The 25,577-nt window shown below is 37.6% G+C and overlaps 1 protein-coding gene across 2 annotated transcripts in view; it reads right to left on the bottom strand.

Moving 5' to 3' along the window:
- LOC134316305 (cadherin-22) overlaps window positions 1-25,577 on the bottom strand; it is a 152,339-nt gene that overhangs the window by 71,420 nt on the left and 55,342 nt on the right. The window contains exons 5-8 of one of the 2 annotated variants that reach the window (XM_062996651.1): window positions 14,120-14,307; window positions 7,500-7,756; window positions 4,753-4,889; window positions 3,895-3,902 (exon numbers count right to left, since the gene is read on the bottom strand). In XM_062996651.1, the coding sequence (XP_062852721.1) occupies window positions 3,895-3,902; window positions 4,753-4,889; window positions 7,500-7,756; window positions 14,120-14,307 (590 nt within the window). The remainder of the gene's footprint in view (window positions 1-3,894; window positions 3,903-4,752; window positions 4,890-7,499; window positions 7,757-14,119; window positions 14,308-25,577) is intronic. The other variant, XM_062996650.1, reaches the window with a different exon arrangement.

The following is a 25,577-nucleotide window of genomic DNA, read 5'->3' as shown; positions in this document are numbered from 1 at the left end:
TTACACCTGTTAGCACTTACTGTACCTGAAATGCATTCATTTAAAAAGTAGAAGGGGTGTCCCAATACTTTTTCTCTGATATAGTGTATGTCATAATGCATTGGCCTTTAATATCAGATGTTCAAGAGTTGCAGCTCCAAACAGATTTGCAGCTGTGTGAAGCTTTCGATGTACAGTTTTATATATAGACAGTATAGACAGGGTCATAAAGGTGTACATTTGCATTTAACAACTTTTCTGTAAAGTGCTCTTTATCCCTGCCAGCAAGGCAAGCATCCACTTACAGCCACTTTTCCTTTTTGTTGATGCCGTTTATTTTAATATACACTACATTACTTTGTGAGATCGAGATTTTCCCTTATAGCAGCACGTTTTAGTGACTGTAGCTGCAATTGGGGGAAGGGGGGCGTTATTTAAATCACGTGTCAAACTCAAGGCCCGCGGGCCAAAGCGAGAGCCTAAAAGACGTACGATTGTTGTGATGGTTCGAGTAGTTACAGAGACGTACTTAAAATTTAATGGGACACCTGCGACTTTAAGCAGCAACCGTTGACATCATAGTCATGGCAACAAACTTTGACCTTTGCTAAGAAGCCATGTCACTTTTATGTTTTAGCAGCAAAAGAATGCGGGGTAAAGTCAGTAGCGTAAACAATAATAAATAGTAGTTAATTCTCTTCAATACAGAATTCGATACGATTTGAAACTCATATCAGCACAACACACACTAACACACCACCACCATGTCATTGTCACTGCAGAGCTGAGAATGATCCACCACCTAAATAATACCTGCTCTGTGGTGGTCATGTGGGGGTCCTGACCATTAAAGAACAGCATGAAAGCAGGCTAAAAAAGTATGTAGAGAAACAGATGGACTACAGTCAGTAATTGTAGAACTACAAAGTGCTTCTCTATGGTAAGTGGAGCTGATAAAATGGACAGTAAGTGTAGAAACAAAGAGGTGGTTTTAATGTTATGGTTGATCGGTGTACATGCTGACCTACTGCTTGGTTTTGACTACTCTTTGGATTACCTCTTGTACTGTTTATTAAAATGTCTTTGACTATCCGTGAGTGTCTGAATGTTCTGTTCACGACCGTGACACCAAGTTCATTTGTGTGGTAGGTGTAGCTTATTAAATTTTCAATGAATTTGTTTTTTCTCCTCACATCCTGCTTTATTTTCTGCTGGATAAAATTGTACCAGTTAGTCTGGTATCGTCTGATACAGACTCAACACTTCACTCGTCCCCTGCATTTACCTGCCTTTAAAAATTAACAGCCTGAAGTTTGATATCAAACATAAAATCAGAGGCTGCAGAAATTATGTGTCACTAGGGATAGATAGGATTTGGCAGCAGGTGAGCAGTTTGTCAGTGCTACTCCTGAAGCCTGGACTTTTACATTTTATTATTTTATTTTTTTCTGGTGCTCACACTAAGGGTTATCTGAAAGTAGCTCAGCAGGATTAGGAGAGATGTGAAGCTGATAATTTTCCAAACAGCAAAACAACATTTCTGGAAGCAGATTTGGCAAGGTTTTTACTGCAAAAATTCCCGAAAAGGGAAAAGACGTCAGTGTTGCTGCGACTTTTAATAGCTTACACAGTCCAATATACAGTCTGACAACAGAAGCTGACCTTCAGCTGTCTCAATCTATATATATATATATATTTCTCTGACAGAGCTAAATTGAACTCATTGTGAGCAGATACCAGTGAACGTGGTCTAGGGATTAAAAAAGCCATAAGAAAAAGTTTCTGAGGTGTGACTTTACTGCCTCCTGGCCCAATTGCTTCAGTGCGGTGAATTCTAATGTACATCAAAAAAGAAATTAGAAATACATTTTAAAAAGAAAAAAAAAAAGCCTTCCTAGTGTGTCCAGTAAAAGAGAAAGTATATAATGTCTGTAAAAAATTAAATGAATGAATAAATAAATAAACACACTTTAAATGAACAAATAAATAAATAAATTACCTTTCTAGTGTGTCCTGTAAATGAGAAAGTATATAAATTCTCAAAAAAATTAATAAATAATAAAAAAAAAACACAATGAATAAATAAATAAGAAATTATCTTACCTTTCTAGGGTGTCCAGTAAATGAGATTTATTTTTTTCTAAAAAATGAATAAAAAAATCTAATACATTTTAAATAAATAAATAAATAATAAGAAATTACATTTTCTAAAAATTTGCCTTCTAGTGTGTCCAGTAAATGAAAAAGTATATAATTTCTCTAAAAAATAAATAAATGAATAAATGAATAATAAATGAATAAATAAACAAATAAATAAATAAGAACTTGCATTTCTAGTGTGTCCAGTAAATGAGAAATATAAAAAATAAAAAATGAATAAAAAATCTAAATAAATAAATAAATAAATAAGAAATTACATTTTCTAAAAAACTGCCTTTCTAGTGTGTCCAATAAAGGAGAACATATATACTTTCTCTAAAAAAATACATAAATGAATAAAAATAAATAAATACAAGTTTATAATTTGTCTAAAAAATAAATTATTTTAAAAAATAAATAAATACTCTTTAAATAAATACTTAAATAAATAAGAAATTACCTTTCTAAAAAAAAAAATACATAAATGAATAAAAATAAATACTCTTTAAATAAATAAATAAAAATTACCTTTCTAAAAATTTGCCTTTCTAGTGTGTCCAGTAAAGGAGAAAGTATATAATTTATCTAAAAAATAAAAAAAAATTTATACAAAAAATTAAATACACTTTAAATAAATAAGAAATTACTTTTTTTTTTATTTGCCTTTCTAGTGTGTCTATTGTTTGTTTGTTTATTAGGATTTTAACGTCATGTTTTACACTTTGGTTACATTCATGACAGAAACGATAGTTACTCATTACACAAGGTTCATCAGTTCACAAGGTTATATCAAACACAGTCTTGGACAATTTAGTATCTCCAATTCACCTCACTTGCCTGTCTTTGGACTGTGGGAGGAAACCGGAGCACCCAGAGTAAACCCACGTGGACACGGGGAGAACATGCAAACTCCACACAGAAAGGACCCGGACCGCCCCACCTGAGGATCGACCAGGACCTTCTTGCTGTGAGGCGACAGTCTAGTGTGTCTAGTAAAGGAAAAAGTATATAATTAAAAAAAAAAAATTTATTTTTAAAAAAAAATAAATATTTTTAAAAAAAATTTAAAAAAAATTAAATACACTGTAAAAATAAATAAATAAGAAATTACCTTTCTAAAAAATGTGCCTTTCTAGTGTGTCCAGTAAAAGTGTATAATTTTTCTATAGAAAAAAAGTAGATTTTAAATAAATTAATAAATACATAAATAATACAATAATAAAGTAAATAAATAAATAAGAAATCATCATGTACAACTCATTTACTTAAATGCATTTGCAGAATTTGCTGAATCCATTCAACTCATTTGCATTACTAACCTTTAGATGCTTTGTCCCAGATTTCGACAAAATTAGTAATCTAATTTCTTACAGCAGCATTTGTACAAGGAGAAAAACGATTACTATAACTAAATCATTGTATCGTTTTTTTTCAATTAATAGATTGTTAGAAAAGGTGCACGTTTACCACTGTGTTACATCAACCTTCTCTATTATTTACACTTTTTAATCATTTGGGAACTCACTCACTCACTCACTTTCTAAGCCGCTTATCCTAGTCAGCGTTGCGGGGTGTGCTGGAGCCTATTCCAGCTCTCAATGGGTGCAAGGCACACAAAAACACCCTGGGCAGGGCGTTAGTCCATCACAGGGCAGACACACAAACACATTTACATCTTACCACACACTTACACACACACACACACACACACACACACATCTAGGGGCAATTTGTTAGTATTTCCAGTTAACCTGTCTTTGGACTATGGGAAGAAACTGGATCTACTGGAGGAAATCCATGCAGACAAGGGGAGAACATGCAAACTGCTCCGCGTGGGAATCAAACCCAAGGCCTTCTTGCTGTGAAGCGACAGTGCTACCCACTGAGCCACCGTGCTGCCTATCAATTAACTGAGGGTATTAATTGTTGTAGTTTTGCATGTGGTATTTTTGATACAAGACTTCAGCTTTTTTATGAAACCACACTTTTGTAGTGTATGCAGAATGAGCTCTGGCATTGTCTTGCTAAGAAAACTATAAACTTTCTTGGAAAAGATGTCGCCTTGATGGTAGCATCTATGTCAATGGTACCCTCACACATATGCATGGCATGGGCATGGATTTACTTTCATACGATAATAGTTGTTGGCTTTTACACCTTTTACTGATAACAGTCTAGATGGTTCTTTTAATTTTTTGTCAAAAGGAAACTCAATGCCTATTTTTTCAACCTGAAACTTGGACTCACTGACCACAGCACATTTGTTCACCATCTTTCAGTCCATTTGATATGAGATTGGGCCCCAAAAAACTTCCTTCTCAAATAAAGCACTCGTGCAGAAACAGGGTGGCACCATACAGTTTTCAATTATGAGCAGATTTTCCTTGCTGTTAAAAAAGCATTTTTAAAATGTCCTTGTTAGATTGAAAAGTCATAAATGAATAAAAGACTACACTTGATTCTGTGCTATACCGCTCTGACGCTGTGTGATTTAATAGTTTCTCTGTGTTGTCATGTTAAAGCAAAACCATTCTCTTTTAAGCTGTCATGAAAGGGTGCATGTTTTTTCCTCCTGTTAGTCAAAGTGAAATGACAGTCCTAAGACCAAAGCGCATGAAGAGGTGCAGGACATACCTGCTTCAGCGGCTGTCACTGTGATATTGTGCCAACCTGCCGTCTCCCTGTCTAAGATCTTCCCCAGGGTGATGGCTCCAGTCACCACATCAATGTTGAAGATCTGCTCCTGATCTGTGCTCTGCACTATTGAATACCTAGACAAAAAGGAAGAGTCAGTAGGCATGGGTATCTGTGGAAAAAAATACCACCAATGTCTATTTAAATCTTTCTAAACCCAAATTATAATCCATTTTAAAAGGAAGTATTTATGTAAAAGGAAGTATTTATACATGTTTTACAAACTTTGGTTACATTCATGACAGGTCAGGTGGTTACTCGTTACAGAATGTCAAACACAGTCATGGACAATTTTGTATTTCCAATTAATCTCACTTGCATGTCTTTGGACTGTAAGAGGAAACTGGAGCTCCTGGAGGAAACCCACACAGACACAGGGAGAACATGCAAACTCCACACTGAAAGGACCTAGACCGCTCCAAATACATCATATCGATTTTCAGCTCTGCTATCTGGCTGGGCTGGGCGGCTATAAGAACAACGTTTGGCTGTTGTTCATACAGGATGGGAGCTGGATATGGACCTCATAACTGATGCAATTACAAACTCTAATGGCTGATTGATGGTGTCTGCACAGAGTAGAGGAATAATGCTGATCAGGGTGTGGCTCTCCATGCACAAGGCTGATCTCATATGAATGTGCCTCGTGCAGGAGAAAAAATGCAGTCGGCTACTGCTTACGTGTCGGAGGGGGCATGTGTCAGTCTCGCTCTTCTCAATCAGGGTGGGGGTCAGCACCAGTAAAGAGAAAGCATAACGCAATTGGGTAAAAAATTAGACGCGCAAAAAATCGGGAGAAAAAGGGAGAAGATGCATTAAAAAATTAATAAATAAAAGTATACTTTGATCACTGCCTGTGAGTATTTAGACATGTTGTCCTTGCATCCACTTGGATTTCCTCTAGGTACTTCAGTTTTCTCTAACCTCCCAAAAACTCATACTTACATTACCTCTAGTTGTGATTTAGTGAGTGAGTGAGTGGGTAAATTTGTAATGCCCTGTCAAGATGTATTCCTGACATACACCCACTGCATGCATGTAGGGTCCAGACCCACCATCACTTTAAACAGGATAAAGTTGTTACTGTTAATTAAAAACAACATTGTTGCATGTTGTAAAGAAAATGATTCGAGCTTATCTAGATGTGAGTTATGTGTGAGCTAAGAAACCATGTAATAAAAATAAAAGCAAAATAAAACCATGAAGAGAAGCAATAAATAATCTGCTAACTACAATGCCAATAAACGTGTCACTCGACAGGTGCAAAACAGCAAGCTAATTCCCACACAGCCTATAAACTTTTACGACAATACCATCACAGTGATGGCACCCAGGCACAAAGAAAACAAATTTCACACCTTTATTTTACAGACTTGTGAAAAGACAAAAAAAAAAAATACTCCTTAGACTAGAAAAAATATAATGAAAGGTGCCGGTGGCACCTTTGGCGGCATAAGTGGGACATGGCAGGATGGCCATAAGGCACAGCTCTCCTCACTGAGACTATTAAAGTGTTACCAATGGGCATGGGAGGCATGCCATTCATGGACGTGTGCCAACTAACCCACATGGTTTTACTCTGTTCTTTATATCACCTGAAGCACTATGAGCTTCATCTCATGCATTTTAATACACTTTACATTATGGTGCTGGTATTCATAATTTCTGTTCCCTCTGAGCTGTATCAATGAGCTTTTTATTTATTTATTTTTTATAGATATAGATTTTACTTTGTCTTTGTTCTGCTTTGATTTTTAGGAATGATATGTAATACACTAAATGAGCACTTTATTAGAAACACTGGTACTTACATTAATTGATAATTTTATAAGCTACAACTACCATACTGTACAGATCAAATTGTGGGTAGGGTATACAATGACTGACTTTAGACATATAATACTCTCTCTTACCCTACATTTATTAATTAAAAAGGACCCCTTCCCCTCACTGATCAGATGATGTTTGGATGGTGAACAATTCTCAGCAATGCAATTATTCTAATATAGTTATAACATAGTAATAACATAGTAATAATAATAGTTTTAATATGAGTGATTCTGGAACCGCTGTTTTGTTAAATTTTCTTCTCACTGTCAGTGCTGGAAAATGAAAAGTACTTCGATCAAAGCCCACAGTGTCACATGATAAGAACAAAACAAAAACAAATAAATAAATAAATAAATAAACAAACAAATATATTTTTAAATAAATACATAATAAATAAAAAATACAATTTGCATTAAAGTTATTGACCTCCTCCTACCAATGAATAGAGATTTTGACAGATGTCTTTATCCAAAGCGACTTACATTACAGTTACAGTATACAGTCTGAGCAATTGAGGGTTAAGGGCCTTGCTCAAGAGCCCAACAGCAGCAACCTGGCAGTGGTGGGGTTTAAACCAACCTTTTGATTAGTCCAGTACCCTAACCACTAGGCCACGGCTACTAAAACACTATCAAACCATCTGTCTTTGGTTGCAGTTCCAAATAAGCAAGTGCTGAGCATTTCACACCAATTTCCAAGTCCACCAATACCTTTGATTAATAAAAATCTTGGACAGTGAGCAATTTCTCTGTGATGACACAACAACTATAAAACAACAGCTTTAAAGCAATTCTTTTATCCTTAAAACTTCTTTAAAGATGATCAAATTCAAATGAAAACCATTTGGCATGTCTTACCTTACAGGAACATTATCTGTATCTGGGTCCCTGGCAGTAACAAAGCCCACAAGGGCCCCTTGTTTGGCATCCTCTTGTACTTCCATAATAGCTCCTGTGGCTGGGGAAAAAACTGGAGGCTCGTCTATGTCTGATACACTGACTCTCACGATGGTCTGGTCCCGGAAAGTTCCCAAGTCAACAAAACGTGGGTCCACATGTTTGTTTACTGCCTCCACCACCACATTATGGGTCCGTTTCTTCTCGAAATCCAGAGGCTACAAGGATAAAAAAAAAAAAAGATAAAAGAAAAAATGCTTAAGTGTTATTATTTATATTCTCTTGTTTAAAAAGATTAGTAAAACCTAAACAGCACATCTTTAACTTTTATTTCATGTTGATTAGGGCGGTGGGGTTCCAACCCCACATGGAAACACTGAGATCGAGAAAGAAACACACCACAGATAAGGAACCAATCAATCGCTAATCACTACACACTGTTTCTCACTCTGAGAGAACTTAAGAGTACACAATTTATCCGCTACATTAGAAAGCTAACAGAGTATCTGGAGACCTCCTTGCCACTGGAACAGCATCTGTCTGATTGAGGCAATAGCAAGAGTGGTGGACAAACCTTAGGCCCTCTGGGTAACAGATCTGAATACTGTGCAAAATCACAATTAGAAGTAAAATTTCTGGTACCAAAGGTTTTGAAACTCTTTGCATAGATATAAGGTTTTGATAAAGTGTAAATGGGTTAGAGAAAGTGTAAACCCTATAGAGACAGAGAAGTACAATTTGTTATTATTAGGCTACCTTGTCTATACAGTTCAATAACTTCATTATTTTGCAGCTCACAGACATTATTGTAAGTAATTTGGGTTTTAAAAGACCTGGATCTCTAAAATGCTTGAAATAAGTGTGGTATTTTTTTTTTTTTACTATTTTTGTACCATTTAAAACAGTTATTTAAATACATAACTATGCAAACAAAGTAAACTTCTTCTGTTCTGCTTTAACTTCCAGAAATGATATATGGTGTAATACACTCAAGAAGGACAATTTGTTATTATTGGTCTATCTTCTCTTTACAGTTCAATAGCTTTATTATTTTGCTGCTCAGACACTCATATAAGTAATACTGTTACAAAACACCCAAATATCTAAAATTCAGTATGTATTCAAATACAAAACTATATGAACAAAGTAAACTGTTCTGCTTTATTTTTCAGAAAGTCTTATACACCCAACAAATACTTTATTAGGAAACTGTTCTTTTTCAGGAAACACTCGCTGTCCATTTTATCAGCTCCACTTACTATATAAAAGCACTTTGTAGTTCTACAATTACTGACTGTAGTCAATCTGTTTCTCTGCATGCTTTGTTAGCCCCCTTTCACACTGTTCTTCAATGGTCAGGACTCTACCAGGACCACTACAGAGTAGGTATTATTTAGGTGGTGGGTCAATGACATGGTGGTGGTGTGTTAGTGTGTTGTGCTGGTATGAGTGGATCAGATACAGCAATGCTGATGAAGTTTTTAAACCTCACTGTCACTACTGGACTAAGAATATTTCACCAACCAAAAACATCCAGCCAACAGCAGCCTTTAGGCAGCGTCCAGTGACCACTGATGAAGGTCTAGAAGATGACCAACTCAAACAGCAGCAATAGATGAGCGATCATCTCTGACTTTACATCTACAAGGTGGATCAACTAGGTAGGAGTGTCTAATAGAGTGGACAGTGAGTGGACACGATATTTAAAAACTCCAGCAGCGCTGCTGTGTCTGATCCACTCATACCAGCACAACACACGCTAACTCACCACCACCATGTTAGTGTCACTGCAGTGCTGAGAATGATCCACCACCTAAATAATACCTGCTTTGTAGTGGTCCTGTAGGGGTCCTGACCATTGAAGAACAGGGTGAAAGCAGGTTAAAAAAAGTATGTAGAGAAGCAGATGGACTACAGTCAGTAATTGTCGAATTACAAAGTGCTTCTATATGGTAAGTGGAGCTGATAAAATGGACAGTGAGTGTAGAAACAAGCAGGTGGTTTTAATGTTATATGTTATGGAAATGTGTTATAAACTCAATAAACACTTTATTAGAGATATGTTTTCTACTTCTATTTAATATATGCACCAAATAAAAATATATGGCATAATTAAATCTCAAATTATTAAATATTTATAAAGTCATTTATTTATCTGCCACTATGGGTCTGTTCGAAAACCTAGTGAGCTGCCTAAGTAGAGAGAGTCATTGACTTATAAGACAGGTTATTCAGACACACTGTGTTTACATCACCAAGGTTTTCTCTTACTAAGCTCACACAATTAGCCTTAGTCTATTCAAACCAATGGGCTGAGGCAGCACAACCTGCTAGCATGCCTACATTTACCGAAAATGGTTAAATCGTCACTGTCAATTCCGAATGTGCAAATAATTACATTTGTACACCTTTACACAAATTTAAAAATAATGAGAATTTATTTACATTTGAAAACAACTCTGCTCATTGCTCCGCATTCGTCCGCCATATTTGTTATTTTTTGTAATAAAGTTGTGCCGCACTGAATGCTGGGATTGACATTACTGCTAAGGAAGCATCGGATGCTCCTTCTTTATTCAGGCAGCTTATAGTTTCAAAATAAGGCACCTCATAAGTCAGCATTTTAAGGCATCTGAGAATTCAAAAAGCTTTTTTCTCGGGAGCACGCATAGGACCCACATATCCTTCATAATCTCTTCACAACCCGCTAGCATGCCTCCGTTTAGCGAAAAAGGTTAAACCGTCACTGACAGGCCCAAATTTGCAAATAAATAACACTTTTGCACCTTTATACAAATTAAAAATCAATAACAATTTATTTACATTTGAAAACAACTCTGCTCGTTGCTCCACATTCATCCACCGTATTTGTTATTTTTTGTGAGAAAAGTTGTGCCGCACTGAATGCTGGGATCAACTTTACTGCCAAGGAAGCATCGGATGCTCCTTTGTTATTCAGGCAGTTTATAGTTTCAAAATAAGGCACCTCATAAGGCAGCATTTAAAGGCATCTGAGAATTCAAAAAGCTTTCTTCTCTGGAGCGCGCATAGGATGACCCACATATCCTTCATAATCTCTTCACAACCCGCTAGCCTACGTTTAGCGAAAAAGGTTAAACCATCACTGATGCCAGCCCAAATTTGCAAATTGCACCTTTATACAAATTAAAAATCAATAACAATTTATTTACATTTGAAAACAACTCTGCTCATTGCTCTGCATTCATCCGCCATATTTGTTATTTTTTGTGAGAAAAGTTGTGCCGCATTGAATGCTGGGATTGACTTCACCACTAAGGAAGTATCGGATGCTTCTTCGTTATTCAGTCAGTTTATAGTTTCAAAATAAGGCACCTCATAAGGCAGCATTTAAGGTGTCTAAGAATTTGAAAAGCCTTGTTGTCGGGAGCATGCGTATGATGACCCATATATCCTTCATAATAATTGTTATTACATAATTATATGCATTCATAATGTGGTCAAACATTATATTCTTTACCACTGACTGAGCACCCTGGAAAATAATAGGTTTATTATCCATTTTTTTACTTTTGCATTTGCATTTATGGATTTCTTATAACTTACAGAGCTGATTAGCAGCAGAAAGATCAACAGATTATGAAACAAGCTCATAAAAATAGAAGAAAAAAAAAACCCTACTAAAAACAGAAAGATTATTTCATTGTATAAAATGTGAATCATCATGTAAAGTCGTCTGAGTATTTTTGGTTTGTTTTGATTACAACAACGTAAGCGTAATGTAATTATTTTCCCATGTTTCTACTGGCAGCATTTACATATGTCATGATTCGGCTCGGGCATTAAGTCAAAATCTCCAAAAAATTATTAGATTAACCTGTTAGTTCAAGCTCCCCAGTGATAGGACGCCTACATCTAGTTTTTAATTATATTAAAAATTCTCCCTCATGAAATTTACATGCTAATTTAACTCTCAAGTGTGTCAGATCACAAGACAAAGAATGGAGTGATCATGAATACTGAATAATAATGAGTCTTTTTAATACGTATTTTATGTTCTGTGTTCAAATAATGTCAAGCATAATTTTCTAAATCTTTTATAATAGCATATATACTGATGAGCCAAAACAATAAAGGTATTTATCTACTATGTAGGTCAAACAGCTTTGACCATGCCAAGGCATACTCCACAACACATAAGGGCATTTCCATCAAATCCTTCCAACCTACATTGGCAAGGTAGATCATAGTGCCCTCTCTTCTTGCGAGTAAACAAAGCATACGTTCCAGGCCCTCTGCCATGATGTCCAGTTTCAATGTGTGTGTGCCAATTTTAGGTGCTTTTGACAGTGGATAAGAAATAGCATGGACACATTGGTATGAGACTATATAGACACCCTTATACACTGACTAGGCATAACATTATGACCACTGACAGGTGAGGTGAATAACACTGATTATCTCTTCATCACGGCACCTGTTAGTAGGTGGGATATATTAGGCAGAAAGTGAACATTTCATCCTCAAAAATGAGGTGTTAGAAGCAGGAAAAATGGGCAAGCGTAAGGATTTGAGCAAGTTTGACAAGGGCCAAATTGTGATGGCTAGACGACTGGGTCAGAGCATCTCCAGAACTGCAGCTCTTGTGGGGTGTTCCCAGTCTGCAGTGGTCAGTATCTATCAAAAGTGGTCCAAGAGAGGAATAGTGGTAAACCGACGATAGCATCATGGGCGGCCAAGGCTCATTGATGCACATGGGGAGTGAAGGCTGGCCCGTGTGGGCCAACAGACGAGCTACTGTAGCTCAAAATGCTGAAGAAGTTAATGCTGGTTCTAATAGAAAGGTGTCAGAATACACAGTGTATCACAGTTCGTTGCTTGTGGGGCAGCAAAAGGGGGACCAACACAATATTAGGAAGGTGGTCATAATGTTATGCCTCATCGGTGTACACAGAAGGGTTTGATGCACTTGCCATGTGCTGTAACACATTTGCCTTATCACCAGTTTTAAAATGATCTTCAGTAGATCAGATGTCATAGCCTTCAGGTCCTCTGGTCACAACCTGTCAGTGGTTTGCAGCTTGTCACTTCATGGACCACTGTTGGTGGTTACTCACTACAGCCTCCTGTAAGCACTTCTTGCTGTTTTAGGTGATACTGCAGCCCAGATACTACAGGCCGTAATGATTTTGTCCTTATCAATGTCACTCAGGTGTTTATCTCCTGAGTTCAGCACATGTACTACAAGTAACTACTAACCTTGAGCATATATCTGATTGTGGCATGCACAGTTGTTATGTAGGCACTGCAATGCCTATGCAATGTCCCCATCCAACCCCCCACGTCCACAGAATTGGTTGGGAGTTTTCCAAACTCAGTTACCTGAGTAGTGTGTTTAGCTGCATTAGACTTTGACTTGAACATTTTGACTAAATGACTGCTAACTAAATTGCCGTAGGATTGCCTCATAGTGCAAATTAACCAGTAAATGTGAGGCACTTAGATGCTATGCAAATGAAAAACACAGCAAATTGCATATTACAGGAAAAAAAAATGTTGTTTCATGGTGTGCGATGTGATTTTCACAGCCGTGAATTAAATGGGGCCTTATACACTGATCAGCCATAACATTATAACCACCTCCTTGTTTCTACACTAACTGTCCATTTTATCAGCTCCACTTACCATATAGAATAACTTTGTAGTTCTACAATTACTGACTGTTTCTCTACATACTTTTTTAGCCTGCTTTCACTCTGTTCTTCAATGGTCAGGACTCCCACAGGACCACCACAGAGCAGGTATTATTTAGGTGGTGGATCATTCTCAGTACTGCAGTGACACTAACATGGTGGTGGTGTGTTAGTGTGTGTTTTGCTGGTATGAGTGGATCAGACACATCAGCTCTGCTGGAGTTTTTAAATACCGTGTCCACTCACTGTCCACTCTACTAGACACTCCTACCAAGTTGGTCCACCTTGTAGATGTAAAGTCAGAGACGGTTGCTCATCTATTGCTGCTGTTTGAGTTGGTCATCTTCTAGACCTTCATCAGTGGTCACAGGACGCTGCCTGCGGGACGCTGTTGGCTGGATATTTTTGGTTGGTGGACTATTCTCAGTCCAGCAGTGACAGTGAGGTATTTAAAAACTCCATCTGCACTGCTGTGTCTGATCCACTCATACCAGCACAACACACACTAACACACCACCACCATGTTAGTGTCACTGCAGTGCTGAGAATGATCCACCACCCAAATAATACCTGCTCTGTGGTGGTCCTGGGAAAGTCCTGACCATTGAAGAACAGCATGAAAGGGGGCTAACAAAGCATGAAGAGTAACAGATGGACTGCAGTCAGTAATTGTAGACCTACAAAGTGCTTCTATATGGTAAGTGAAGCTGATAAAATGGACAATGTGTGTAAAAAACAAGGAGGTGGTTTTAATGTTACGGCTGATCAGTGTACATATAATTTATATCAGTAATTAGTAACTTTTTTATCTGTCTAAATTGGGTATTTTCTCCAAATAATCTACCCCACATTAAATATATAAATATCTTCAACCACTGGTACAGAATTGTGGAGTGGTCCTAAGTTTACCTTCTTGATGCTAATGATGGCCTCCTGCGTATCAGCATCAGTAGAGACTCGGAACAGCTCGCCTCCTTCCTCATCCTTGATCAGGTAGCTCATGTCCGTGTTCTCACCCATGTCTGCATCCGTAGCCATCACCCGGCCAACCGACATTCCCACCTCTGCCCCTTCTGAAACTGAGAACTGGTACATCTCTGAAAAGTGGAGAAAATTAAAGAAGAGTTTGTAAGTAAATATTAGTTTGATGTTCTGTCTTAGAGATCTAGGAACAATTATCTATGCATGAGCTGTTGGCACAACACTGGTTAAATTATAAGTGATGCTTTGGGGACATTATGATCCACAGTCGAGAAGTCACAGCCTCTACACAGCAGCTTCAAATCCCACAATACAGCCCTGTAGCCAGAAGACTTTGCTATAATTTAGCTGCGATTAAAGCAAAGCATTATATAATTATATCATTAAAGCTAGTTTATACAAAAGCACAGATGACTAACAGTCAGTGAGTAAGCAAGATTTTTCCAACACACCACGTCAACATGTTTACTTTCCAAGGTTAAACTGATCAGCTCATGATTATACCATTTAAAAAACACGAAAACACTACAGAGTAGCTAACTAGAGTCTGCAAAATTAGATTTTGATTTAAAATAGGCACTGAGTCACTTTGTTGTGGATTATATTTTAAATTACAACCCCAAATCAGAAAATATTGGGACAGAATAAAAATGCAAATAATAATAAAAAACACAGAGTCTTTTACATTTACTTTGACTTTTATTTGATTACAGACAGGATGAACCTGAGATATTTCATGTTTTATCTGCTCAGCTTCATTTCATTTATTAATAAACATCCATTCCTGCATTTCAGGTCTGCAACACATTACAAAAAAAGTTTGGGGAAATTTAGGGCCAGTAATGAGGTGCAAAAACTAAATAATTATGTGATTCCAAACATGTGATGTCAACAGGTGATTGTAATCATGGTTTGGTACAAAACAGCATCCAGTCTTTGATGAGCAAAAATAGCCAGATGATCTTTAAGGGATTTGCATATTTCTCCCTCTACAGTGCATAATATCAGTAAATGACTCAAGAAATCAGGAGGAATTTCAGTGTGTAAAGGCCAAAGGTGCAAGCTTAAGCTGAATGCCCATGATCTACGATCCCTCAGACGGCACTGCATCAAGAACCGCCACTCAACAATAGCTGATATAACCACATGGGTGAGGGATTACTTTAGCAAACCTTTGTCAAGCACTACAATACAGAGTTACATGCACAATTGCCACTTAAAACTTTACTGTGCAAAAAAGAAGCCTTATGTTAACCATGTCCAGAAGCAGCGTCGACTTCTCTGGGCTCGGAGGCATCAAGGATGGACCATCACACAGTGGAAACGTGTATTGTGGTCAGATGAATCAGAATTTCAGGTCTTTCTTGGAAGAAATTGACGCCGTGTGCTCCGGACAAAAGACGAAAAGAAGCATCCAGACTGTTATCAGCATAAGTATATAAGTCCAAAAGCCAGGGTCTGTCATGATATGGGGCTGTGTCAGTGCCCTTGGCAAAGGTCGTTTACACTTCTGTGATGGCAGCATTAATGCAGAAAAGTACATTGAGATCTTAGAGCAACATATGCTGCCTTCAAGACATCATCTTTTCCAGGGACGTTCATGCATTTTTCAACAAGACAATGCAAAACCACATGCTGCTCACATTACAAAGGCATGGCTGTGGAAGAAGAGGGTACGGGTACTGGACTAGCCTGCCTGCAGTCCTGAACTGTCCCCAATAGAGAATGTGTGGAGAATTTTGAAACAAAAAAATACAACAACGACGACCCCGTACTGTTGCACATCTTAAGACGTGTTTGCAGAAAGAAAATAAAAGCTGAAACACTAAATCACTTGGTATTCTCGATGCCAAAATGTCTTTTAAGTGTGATGAAAAGGAACAGCAACATTACAAAGTGGTAAATGCTTTACTGTCCCAACTTTTTTGGGAATGTGTTGCAGGCCTGAATTTAATTTCGAATTTAACGCATTAAAAAATTCTTTGCAGTGGTACTCCAAACTGTGGTTGGGTGCATCATGTTTGCTATAATTGGTTTGGGAAGGTACACTTGGGTTTATAAGAGTCCACAATATACACTGCTATTTTATGGAATATTTTATTTTCTCTAATATCCATCACAGAGCTTAGGTCATCCAGCCCCCTCAGACACAGCCAATTATGTCTGTGTAGATGCCCGGCCGACCAGTCGCACTGCTGGGATTTGAACCTAGATCTCATCCGAATGCTGTAGTACCTACATAATATGAAAAACTTTCAAAACTTGACCTAGGTGGCAAATTTAAGAAGGTCCTTGATTTAATTCCTATTTTTTTTCTTTGACCTTCCTTTTAATATACCCTTCCTGACTAATGCCTCAGAGTTGTGCATACACTCAACTTTATGTCCTTTACAACAAGGCTAGTTGGCTAGAAAAATCATCTATTCTAAACAGTTATGCTTTTGATTCTAACAGTGTTTTAGCAGATTTGTGTTCTTGGACTGTTGTTTACTTAAACTAGAGTAAGGTAATGTTTACTATGGAAGCACTTCTGTAAGTCGCTCTGGATAAGAGCGTCTGCTAAATGCCGAAAATGTAAATGTAAATGTTATGCAGTTTAAACTGTAAGGTTTTAAAATTACACATGACCTGTTCATATTTAAACCTCTACTCTCCACATCAGTTTTCTGAGGCCTTTACACTATTCAGTCCATGTCCGCACATGGGGCTAATTTTAGCGAAGTATCAGACTAAATGATTTTATAATGTACATTATACCTGCCCGGAATTCTGCACACATACTGTCAAATATTTTACAGGATTCTGACATTAAGCTTAGCATTGATGTAAATGTGGATAGCTAGAGGATATACCCAGAGGGGTTCTAAATGTGTTTAACTACAAATTTATCATGATCTACCTATTACACTAGTAAATTATTTAAGGTACAGCCATTAATCCAGTCAAGTGCTAAAATATAATGTATTTTTATTATTATTATTATTATTGTTGTTGTAACGAATGGGCTAACAAGACAAGAGGGGGCGGACACACATGCAGAGATGTTTAACATAGCATTTAATAATAACAAAGACACAGCACAGGTTTGCACAAGACACACAAACACATGACCTATGCTAAATGCTAAGCTAACAGATAATGCTAAACTAAACACACATGAAACCTGACTAAACTATACTAGACCTTAAGCTAACTTATGCTATCACCAAACAAACAAGACTAAAACACTAAACAAGACTTTAAGCATGAGCAAGAGTGTGAACAAGAGCATGAACAAGAGCAAGAGCATAATCCAAAATCATGACCTGACAATGACCACAGATTGATTCGAAAGCATGACAATCCTAGGATGCCAAACCAATACATGAGCATGAAAACCAAAATAGCCTCCAACCAAATGATCCACAGCTGTTCCCTTAAATACCTTGAACATTTACCTGAAACAAGGAGCAGCTGTGGATCATTGGCTACAGACTAACCTCCAACATTTGCTCCCAGAGACAGGGGCATGGTACATAAACACTGGGAGCACTGGGATTTGTGACAATTATTATTATTATTATTATGCATTAAGCATTAAGACAAGACTTTTATCACTTAACTCCAATTGATTAAATCAGCACTTCTAATTAAAACTATTACAACAATAAAAAGGTAGAGCCTGTTCTTTTTCACTGTGGTAGTTATGTGGTTTGGTAATTTAAACAAGCAATATTTTGCTACATGTAAATAGCTTGTAAATGTTTATATACACTGATCAGCCATAACATTAAAACCGCCTCCTTGTTTCTACACTCACTGTCCATTTTATCAGCTCCACTTACCATATAGAAGCACTTTCTGGTTCTACAATTACTGACTGTAGTCCATCTGTTTCTCAGGATGCTTTGTTAGCCCCCTTTTATGCAGTTTTTCAATGGTCAGGACCCCCACAGGACCACCACAGAGCAGGTATTATTTAGGTGGTGGATCATTCTCAGCACTGCAGTGACACTAGCATGGTGGTGGTGTGTTAGTGTGTGTTGTGCTGGTATGAGTGGATCAGACACAGCAGTGCTGCTGGAGTTTTTAAATACCGTGTCCACTCACTGTCCACTCTATTAGACACTCCTACCTAGTTGGTCCACCATGTAAATTTAAATTAAAAGATTATCGCTCATCTATTGCTGCTGTTAAAGTTGGTCATCTTCTAGACCTTCATCAGTGGTCACAGGACGCTGCCCACAGGGTGCTGTTGGCTGGATATTTTTGGTTGTTGGACTATTCTCAGTCCAGCAGTGACAGTGAGGTGTTTAAAAACTCCAGCAGCGCTGCTGTGTCTGATCCACTCATACAGCACAACACACACTAACACACCACCACCATGTCAGTGTCACTGCAGTGCTGAGAATGATCCACCACCTAAATAATATCTCATTTGTAGTGGTCCTGTAGGGGTCCTGACCATTGAAGAACAGCATGAAAGGGGGCTAACAAAGCATGCAGAGAAATACAGTAGATGGACTTCAGTCAGTAATTGTAGAAATACAAAGTGCTTCTATATAGTAAGTGGAGCTGATAAAATGGACAGTGTGTGTAAAAACAAGGAGGTGGTTTTAATGTTACGGCTGATCAGTGTACGGTGTCTCTGTGCTTGAATTGTATAGTAGCCTATAGCTGTCTAGTTCTTTCACTTGGTTGTGGTATTGTGCAGTATACTGACTTGCATACGCCCTACATACAGTACTTTCTGGCATCAAACTGTCCAATAATATTTAATATTAGCAAATCTAACAATGAGGTGCCAATACTGCTCCTCACTAGTAATACTCAAACACACCCATATCTGGAATGTGCTTTAAATACAAAAACTACTGCAACAATAGAATAGAATAAAATTATTTATTCTTTTTCATCTTTATTTTAACAATGTGGCATTTCAAACAGGAATTATTAATGTGTAACAGCAGGCTGCTGCTTTCAAGTGGTGCTTTTATCATTTATCTCATGGCTCTTACAGTTATTATGGTTAAATCTGCATTTGTATTATTTAAATTTACTAATACTTGCCTTATATAACACTGTTTAGTGTCTACTTTACATGTCATACTTCCTATTTACATTTTAATGACGTGATTAAAAGAATATTCTGTACATCTATTGTGGTGCAATTCAAAAGAAACGCCACTGCATTTGTCAGATTTATAGTCAAGCCGAAAAGTCTGCACTTCCCTTTCACCTTCTCCTTATTTATTATGTTACAGACTCACTCTATAATAGATTGAGTTCTTTTTTGCCTTAAACATCTACACACGATCACCAATAATTATGAAGTGAAAACAGGTTTTAGAAAATATGCAATTTTACTTTACTGACCAAAATAGTTTATTTAGAGGTTACATATCTGTACACACCCTTAGCCTAATACTTGGTTGATGCATCTTTGGCAGCAATTACAGCTTCAAGGCGTCTTGGGAAAGAAGCTACAAGCTTGGCACACTTGTTTCTGGACATTTTTGCCCATTTCGCTTGGCATATCCTTGCAAGCTCCGTCAGGTTGGATGGGGAGCGTCGATACACACCCATTTCAGCTCCTTCCACAGATGTTTGATTGGATTCAGGTCTGGGCTCTGGCTGGCCCACTCAAGGACATTCACAGAATTTCTCTGAAGCCACTCCTTTGTTGTCTTGGCTGTGTGCTTTGGGTCGTTGTCATGTTGGAGGATAAACCTTTGCCCCAGTCCAGAGGTCCAGAGCGCTGTGGAGCAGGTTTTCTACAAGGATCTCGGTGTACTTAGCTGCATTTATCTTTCCCTCTATCAGGATTAGTTGCCCCGGTCCCGCTGCTGAAAAACATCCCCACATCATGATGCTACCACCGCCATGCTTCACTGTAGGGATGGCATTAGCCAGGTGATGAGCGGTGATGAGACTTTACCGATTGCTCAGTTTGGCGGGGCAGCCAGATCTAGGAAAATTTTTGGTGGTTCCAAGCTTCTTCCATTTATGAATGATGGTGGCCACTGTGCTCTTTGGGACCTGTAAAGCTGCAGCAATTTTTCTGTACCCAGATAATTCCTTTGACCCCATGGCTTGGAGTTTGCTCTGATATGCACTGCCAACTGTGGGACCTTACACTGATCAGGCATAACATTAAAACCACCTCCTTGTTTCTACACTCACTGTCCATTTTATCAGCTCCACTTACCATATAGAAGCACTTTGTAGTTCTACAATTACTGACTGTAGTCCATCTATTTCTCTGCATCTTTTTTAGCCTGATTTTACCCTTTTACCCATCCAGAGTCCCAGCATAGTGCCAGTAACTCTCATTTGATGTTGAATTATGATTTAAATTTTATTTTTTATGACAGTGTAAACTGCTTCGCTGATTTAATTATGAGACAAGCAAAAAACTCTGGCTCCATTTAAAAAGGAAATACTATTTAAAAAACATATAATTACTTTGGCCCTCCACAGAGCAAAATGAGCTTGCTGAATTAGATAGCCAGAGGGAATGGTCTAAATGTGAGCTGCTCTGCTGTTAAGAGGTAAGAAACAAGAAAGCCATTGAGATGAGGAGGAAAAGAGGCACAGGGGAAAGGAGTCCTGACTCATCCTCTCCTTATTGTAATAAATCTAATGTCCTAATGCCTCGCAGAGGAAAAAAAGAAGCAAAAAGGTACCTGGAATGGGTGGAAAACAAACCCAGGTGGAACTCAAATTTAATATGTTGGAAATCATTTCATGTCTTTTCTATTTATTTCTTTATTCTGTGGGGATCAGTGAAACACACAGTGAAGCCATACATGGCCCAGTTTCTCTGACTTAAAACATTAAAAGTTTCAATCCCCAGTTCCCCACTGATACGTAGGCAATGCGACAAAGCACAGCATGTGCCTCTTTGTACTTCAGGCATTTATACAAAAGTACGTCTGTGATGCCTGTTTACAAAATGAAGCTTGGGTTTCCGTTATTAAATCAGCCATTCTTGATAAATCAGATTTCTTATTCTGTTACAAACAGCATATGACAGTACAGGAGCTGATATACCATGAACATATAATTTATGAAAGCTTTGAATAGTTCTTGAACAATATATTACATTCACTTTGCTTTAAAAACGTAATATACAATTATGCTCAAAAATAATGGCACCCCATGATGTATTCAGAAAATGCTTTATTTCATCCAGAAAACTGCTGCATTTGCAAGTTTTGGTGCTCATGTGTACACTGATCAGCCATAACATTAAAACCACCTCCTTGTTTCTACACTCACTGTAAATTTTATCAGCTCCACATACCATATAGAAGCACTTCGTAGTTCTGCAATTACTGACTGTAGTCCATCTGTTTCTCTGCATACTTTTTTTAGCCTGCTTTCGCCCTGTTCTTTAATAGTCAGGACCACCACAGGACCACCACAGAGCAGGTATTATTTAGGTGTTGGATCATTCTCAGCACTGCAGTGACAATGACATGGAGGTGGTGTGTTAGTGTGTGTTGTCCTGGTATTAGTGGATCAGACACAGCAGCACTGCTGGAGTTTTTAAACACCATGTCCACTCACTGTCCACTCTATTAGACACTCCTACCTAGTTGGTTCACCTTGTAGATGTAAAGTCAGAGACGATCGCTCATCTATTGCTGCTGTTTGAGTTGGTCATCTTCTAGACCTTCATCAGTGGTCACAGGACGCTGCCTATGGGGCGCCGCTGGCTGGATATTTTTGGTTGGTGGACTATTCTCAGTCTGGCAGTGACAGTGAGGTGTTTAAAAAATCCATAAGCATTGCTGTGTCTTATTCACTCATACCAGCACAACACACACTAACATACCACCACTATGTCAGTGTCACTGCAGTGCTGAGAATGATCCACCACCCAAATAATACCTACTCTGTAGTGGTCATGTGGGGGTCCTGACCATTGAAGAACAGCATGGCTAACAAAGCATGCAGAGAAACAGATGGACTACAGTCAGTAATTGTAGACCTACAAAGTGCTTCTATATGATAAGTGGAGCTGATAAAATGGACAGTGAGTGTAGAAACAAGGAGGTGGTTTTAATGTTATGGCTGATCAGTGTATATTTCTTTTGTTTGTATTGGAACAATACAAAAGCTGATAAAAAAATAAAAAAATAAATAAAAATCGAATCTGATATCATTTCCACAAGGAACTTCAGAAAATGACTGGACTAAATTACGCACACCCACCTAATATTTAACTTTATAAACAATAACTAAAATTCATTACTTACCGTAACCATAAATGAGTTTGAGACACATCTCTACTGAAATTTCGTACCATTCTTTTCTTCTAAACTGCTCCAGGTTGGATGCTTTTTAAAGTATGTTTTGAGTCCTGACAAAAACCTAAATATCTGAGACTGAGCCCTACATTATGATCCAAAGTTCTTTGGTAGTTTTTAGATTTCCTAATGTATGCATACAGTCAATGCATCGTATGCTAGAAGCAGCAAAGCAACCCCAAAACATCAGTGAACCTCCATCATGTATTATTGTACTGTTATTTTCTTTATAATTTAATTTTCTGTTCTGTTCGATTTTGGACTTATCTATCTATAGGCAAACTCCAGTTTTGTATTTTGATTTTTTTTTTTTTTGCAGTGGGGCTTTCCTGGGCCTCCAACCATTGTGTCCAGTTTCATTTAGATGACGATGGACAGTGTGAGCTGACACTGTTGCACCCTGTGTCTGCAGGTCCGCTTGAATTTGTTTGTAGGTTGATCAAAGTTATTTATCCACCATTCAAATAATCCTTTGTTGCAATCTTCCATCAATTTTTCCTCCATCCACATCAATGTACAACTGCACCACTAGCAGTACTGCTGCACTGTGAACTACTGCTTGTCAACACTAATGTGGATTCTAGTAGAGGTGTCAATTTACCAATAGTCAACGGCTGATAATTAAGTAGAGCTAAAAGAAAAAATACAACGTCAGCAACAGGAACAGTAAACAAGTGCTGTTTTATATTCTGGCTTAAATTCTGACCAGGCCTTCCTGGGTGTGTGCATTTGTTCACCAAAATTGTCAAACCATGTCTATACAGTCATACTAGAACAGCAATGAGCTTTCTCCAAACTGTTGCCACAATGTCATTGATTGTATACACCTTCTAGCTATAGTTATTGCAGAAAAACCTGAACTCTGAACCTGAACCATTAGTAAAAAAAGCCTACATACCGTTATGCTAGTTTTTCTGACAGACTTCTCAGTTAACAGTTAATCATTAAATAGTGACAGCTAATTATCAGCTTAATGAATTACGTTTCTGAATTCCAGACTCCTAAACAAGCAGTGTTTTGGTATTAATTGTAGCATCCTAATAACTGAACTGGTATGCCGTAAATCACTTATGTTTATTTGATTATACATTACATTGTCAAAGAGTGTAGATATTTGTCCATAATATTAAGCACATGTATAGCTTACAAAACACCATTATCTGACAGGCTGAGAGTAAACTGGGTTTAGGTACAGATGTTGTCTTCTACAGTGACAATTGTAAAGTTAGGTAGAGGAAAATAAATACTCTGCTTGACCTCATCACAATTGATGAATTAAATGACCGGACTGCAAGCCAGACATTCTACCCATATCATTTACATTTTCGGCATTTAGCAGAGTTTTATCCATAGCAACTTACAGTACTGTGATCAGGCACATGCACAGACATTTTTGGGGGCAGGTGCTCAAGCAAAGAAAAGGGCACCCATCGCCAAAATTATTAATAAAATAAATAAAAAAAACACAGTAGGATATTTGTGTTTATTTTTGTTAACACAATCAATACACATCTAATCAAATAACTTAAATTATCAAATTGAATAAATAAATAAAAAACAGGCAAAAACAAGGCCATATTGTGCGCTTTTTAATAACCAAACAATATATTAAATTATCCTCAAAAAATTGCTCAACTTAAGACCTACCTTTGATTTCAAATCAGAAACCCACTTTGGGTATTTAATGTTACAATGGGCCTATTATTATGCAATAAAATCAAACAGACAGTTAAATAACATTTTCCTATTTATTCATCATTTTTTTATGCTGAGCATTATATTTAGCCTTCTACATATATTAGTTTGTAATGTTAATTACCTAGCAAAATTATTCCTCATTTGTAAACCTCAACTGTTGAAGTATAAATGCTTGCATGAAAATAACTCCTTTACTAAAGGTGACTTTTCCTACACAGCGTTTTGGCCAGGATGCTGTAATTATAAAATATTGTATGTTTGTATCTATTTTCAACACTTTACTGTGAGAGCTACTTGACATTTTCCTGCAAAATGTTTGTGCTCATGTTTTTTTTTTTCACACTTTCACATCAAAATAAGTAAGATTTTAAATAAAACAAAACTAGTGAAACACTTTTGGGGGAATTGATGACAGAGAGGGTAATATTTATTTTTAAATATTGATAAATGTAGAAAAAAATTGGGCTCCAGCAGAAAGGGCACTTTTCTCATCCAGGGCAAAAGGGCAGGTGCTTGAGCACCACTAGGGGTCTATCTGTGCACGTGACTGACTGTGATAGTATACAGTAGACCCTTGACTTACAAACCATTTACCATACGGACATACGAGCGATTTTTTTCAACTTAACGTACAAACAAATTTCGGATTACGAACCAAAATTCGTGAAACACGTGATGTCACAAACAAGTTATCTCTCTCTTTCTATATACAGTGTATCACAAAAGTGAGTACACCCCTTACATTTCTGCAGATATTTAAGTATATCTTTTTATGGGACAACACTGACAAAATGACACTTTGACACAATGAAAAGTAGTCTGTGTGCAGCTTATATAACAGTGTAAATTTATTCTTCCCTCAAAATAACTCAATATACAGCCATTAATGTCTAAACCACCGGCAACAAAAGTGAGTACACCCCTTAGTGAAAGTTCCTGAAGTGTCAATATTTTGTGTGGCCACCATTATTTCCCAGAACTGCCTTAACTCTCCTGGGCATGGAGTTTACCAGAGCTTCACAGGTTGCCACTGGAATGCTTTTCCACTCCTCCATGACGATATCACGGAGCTGGCGGATATTCGAGACTTTGCGCTCCTCCACCTTCCGCTTGAGGATGCCCCAAAGATGTTCTATTGGGTTTAGGTCTGGAGACATACTTGGCCAGTCCATCACCTTTACCCTCAGCCTCTTCAATAAAGCAGTGGTCGTCTTAGAGGTGTGTTTGGGGTCATTATCATGCTGGAACACTGCCCTGCGACCCAGTTTCCGGAGGGAGGGGATCATGCTCTGCTTCAGTATTTCACAGTACATATTGGAGTTCATGTGTCCCTCAATGAAATGTAACTCCCCAACACCTGCTGCACTCATGCAGCCCCAGACCATGGCATTCCC

This window comes from Trichomycterus rosablanca, chromosome 6 (assembly GCF_030014385.1).
Source record: "Trichomycterus rosablanca isolate fTriRos1 chromosome 6, fTriRos1.hap1, whole genome shotgun sequence".
NCBI lineage: Eukaryota > Metazoa > Chordata > Actinopteri > Siluriformes > Trichomycteridae > Trichomycterus > Trichomycterus rosablanca.
The sequence above is the reverse complement of the archived record's forward strand: the minus strand, read 5'-3'. Positions and strand labels throughout refer to the sequence as shown.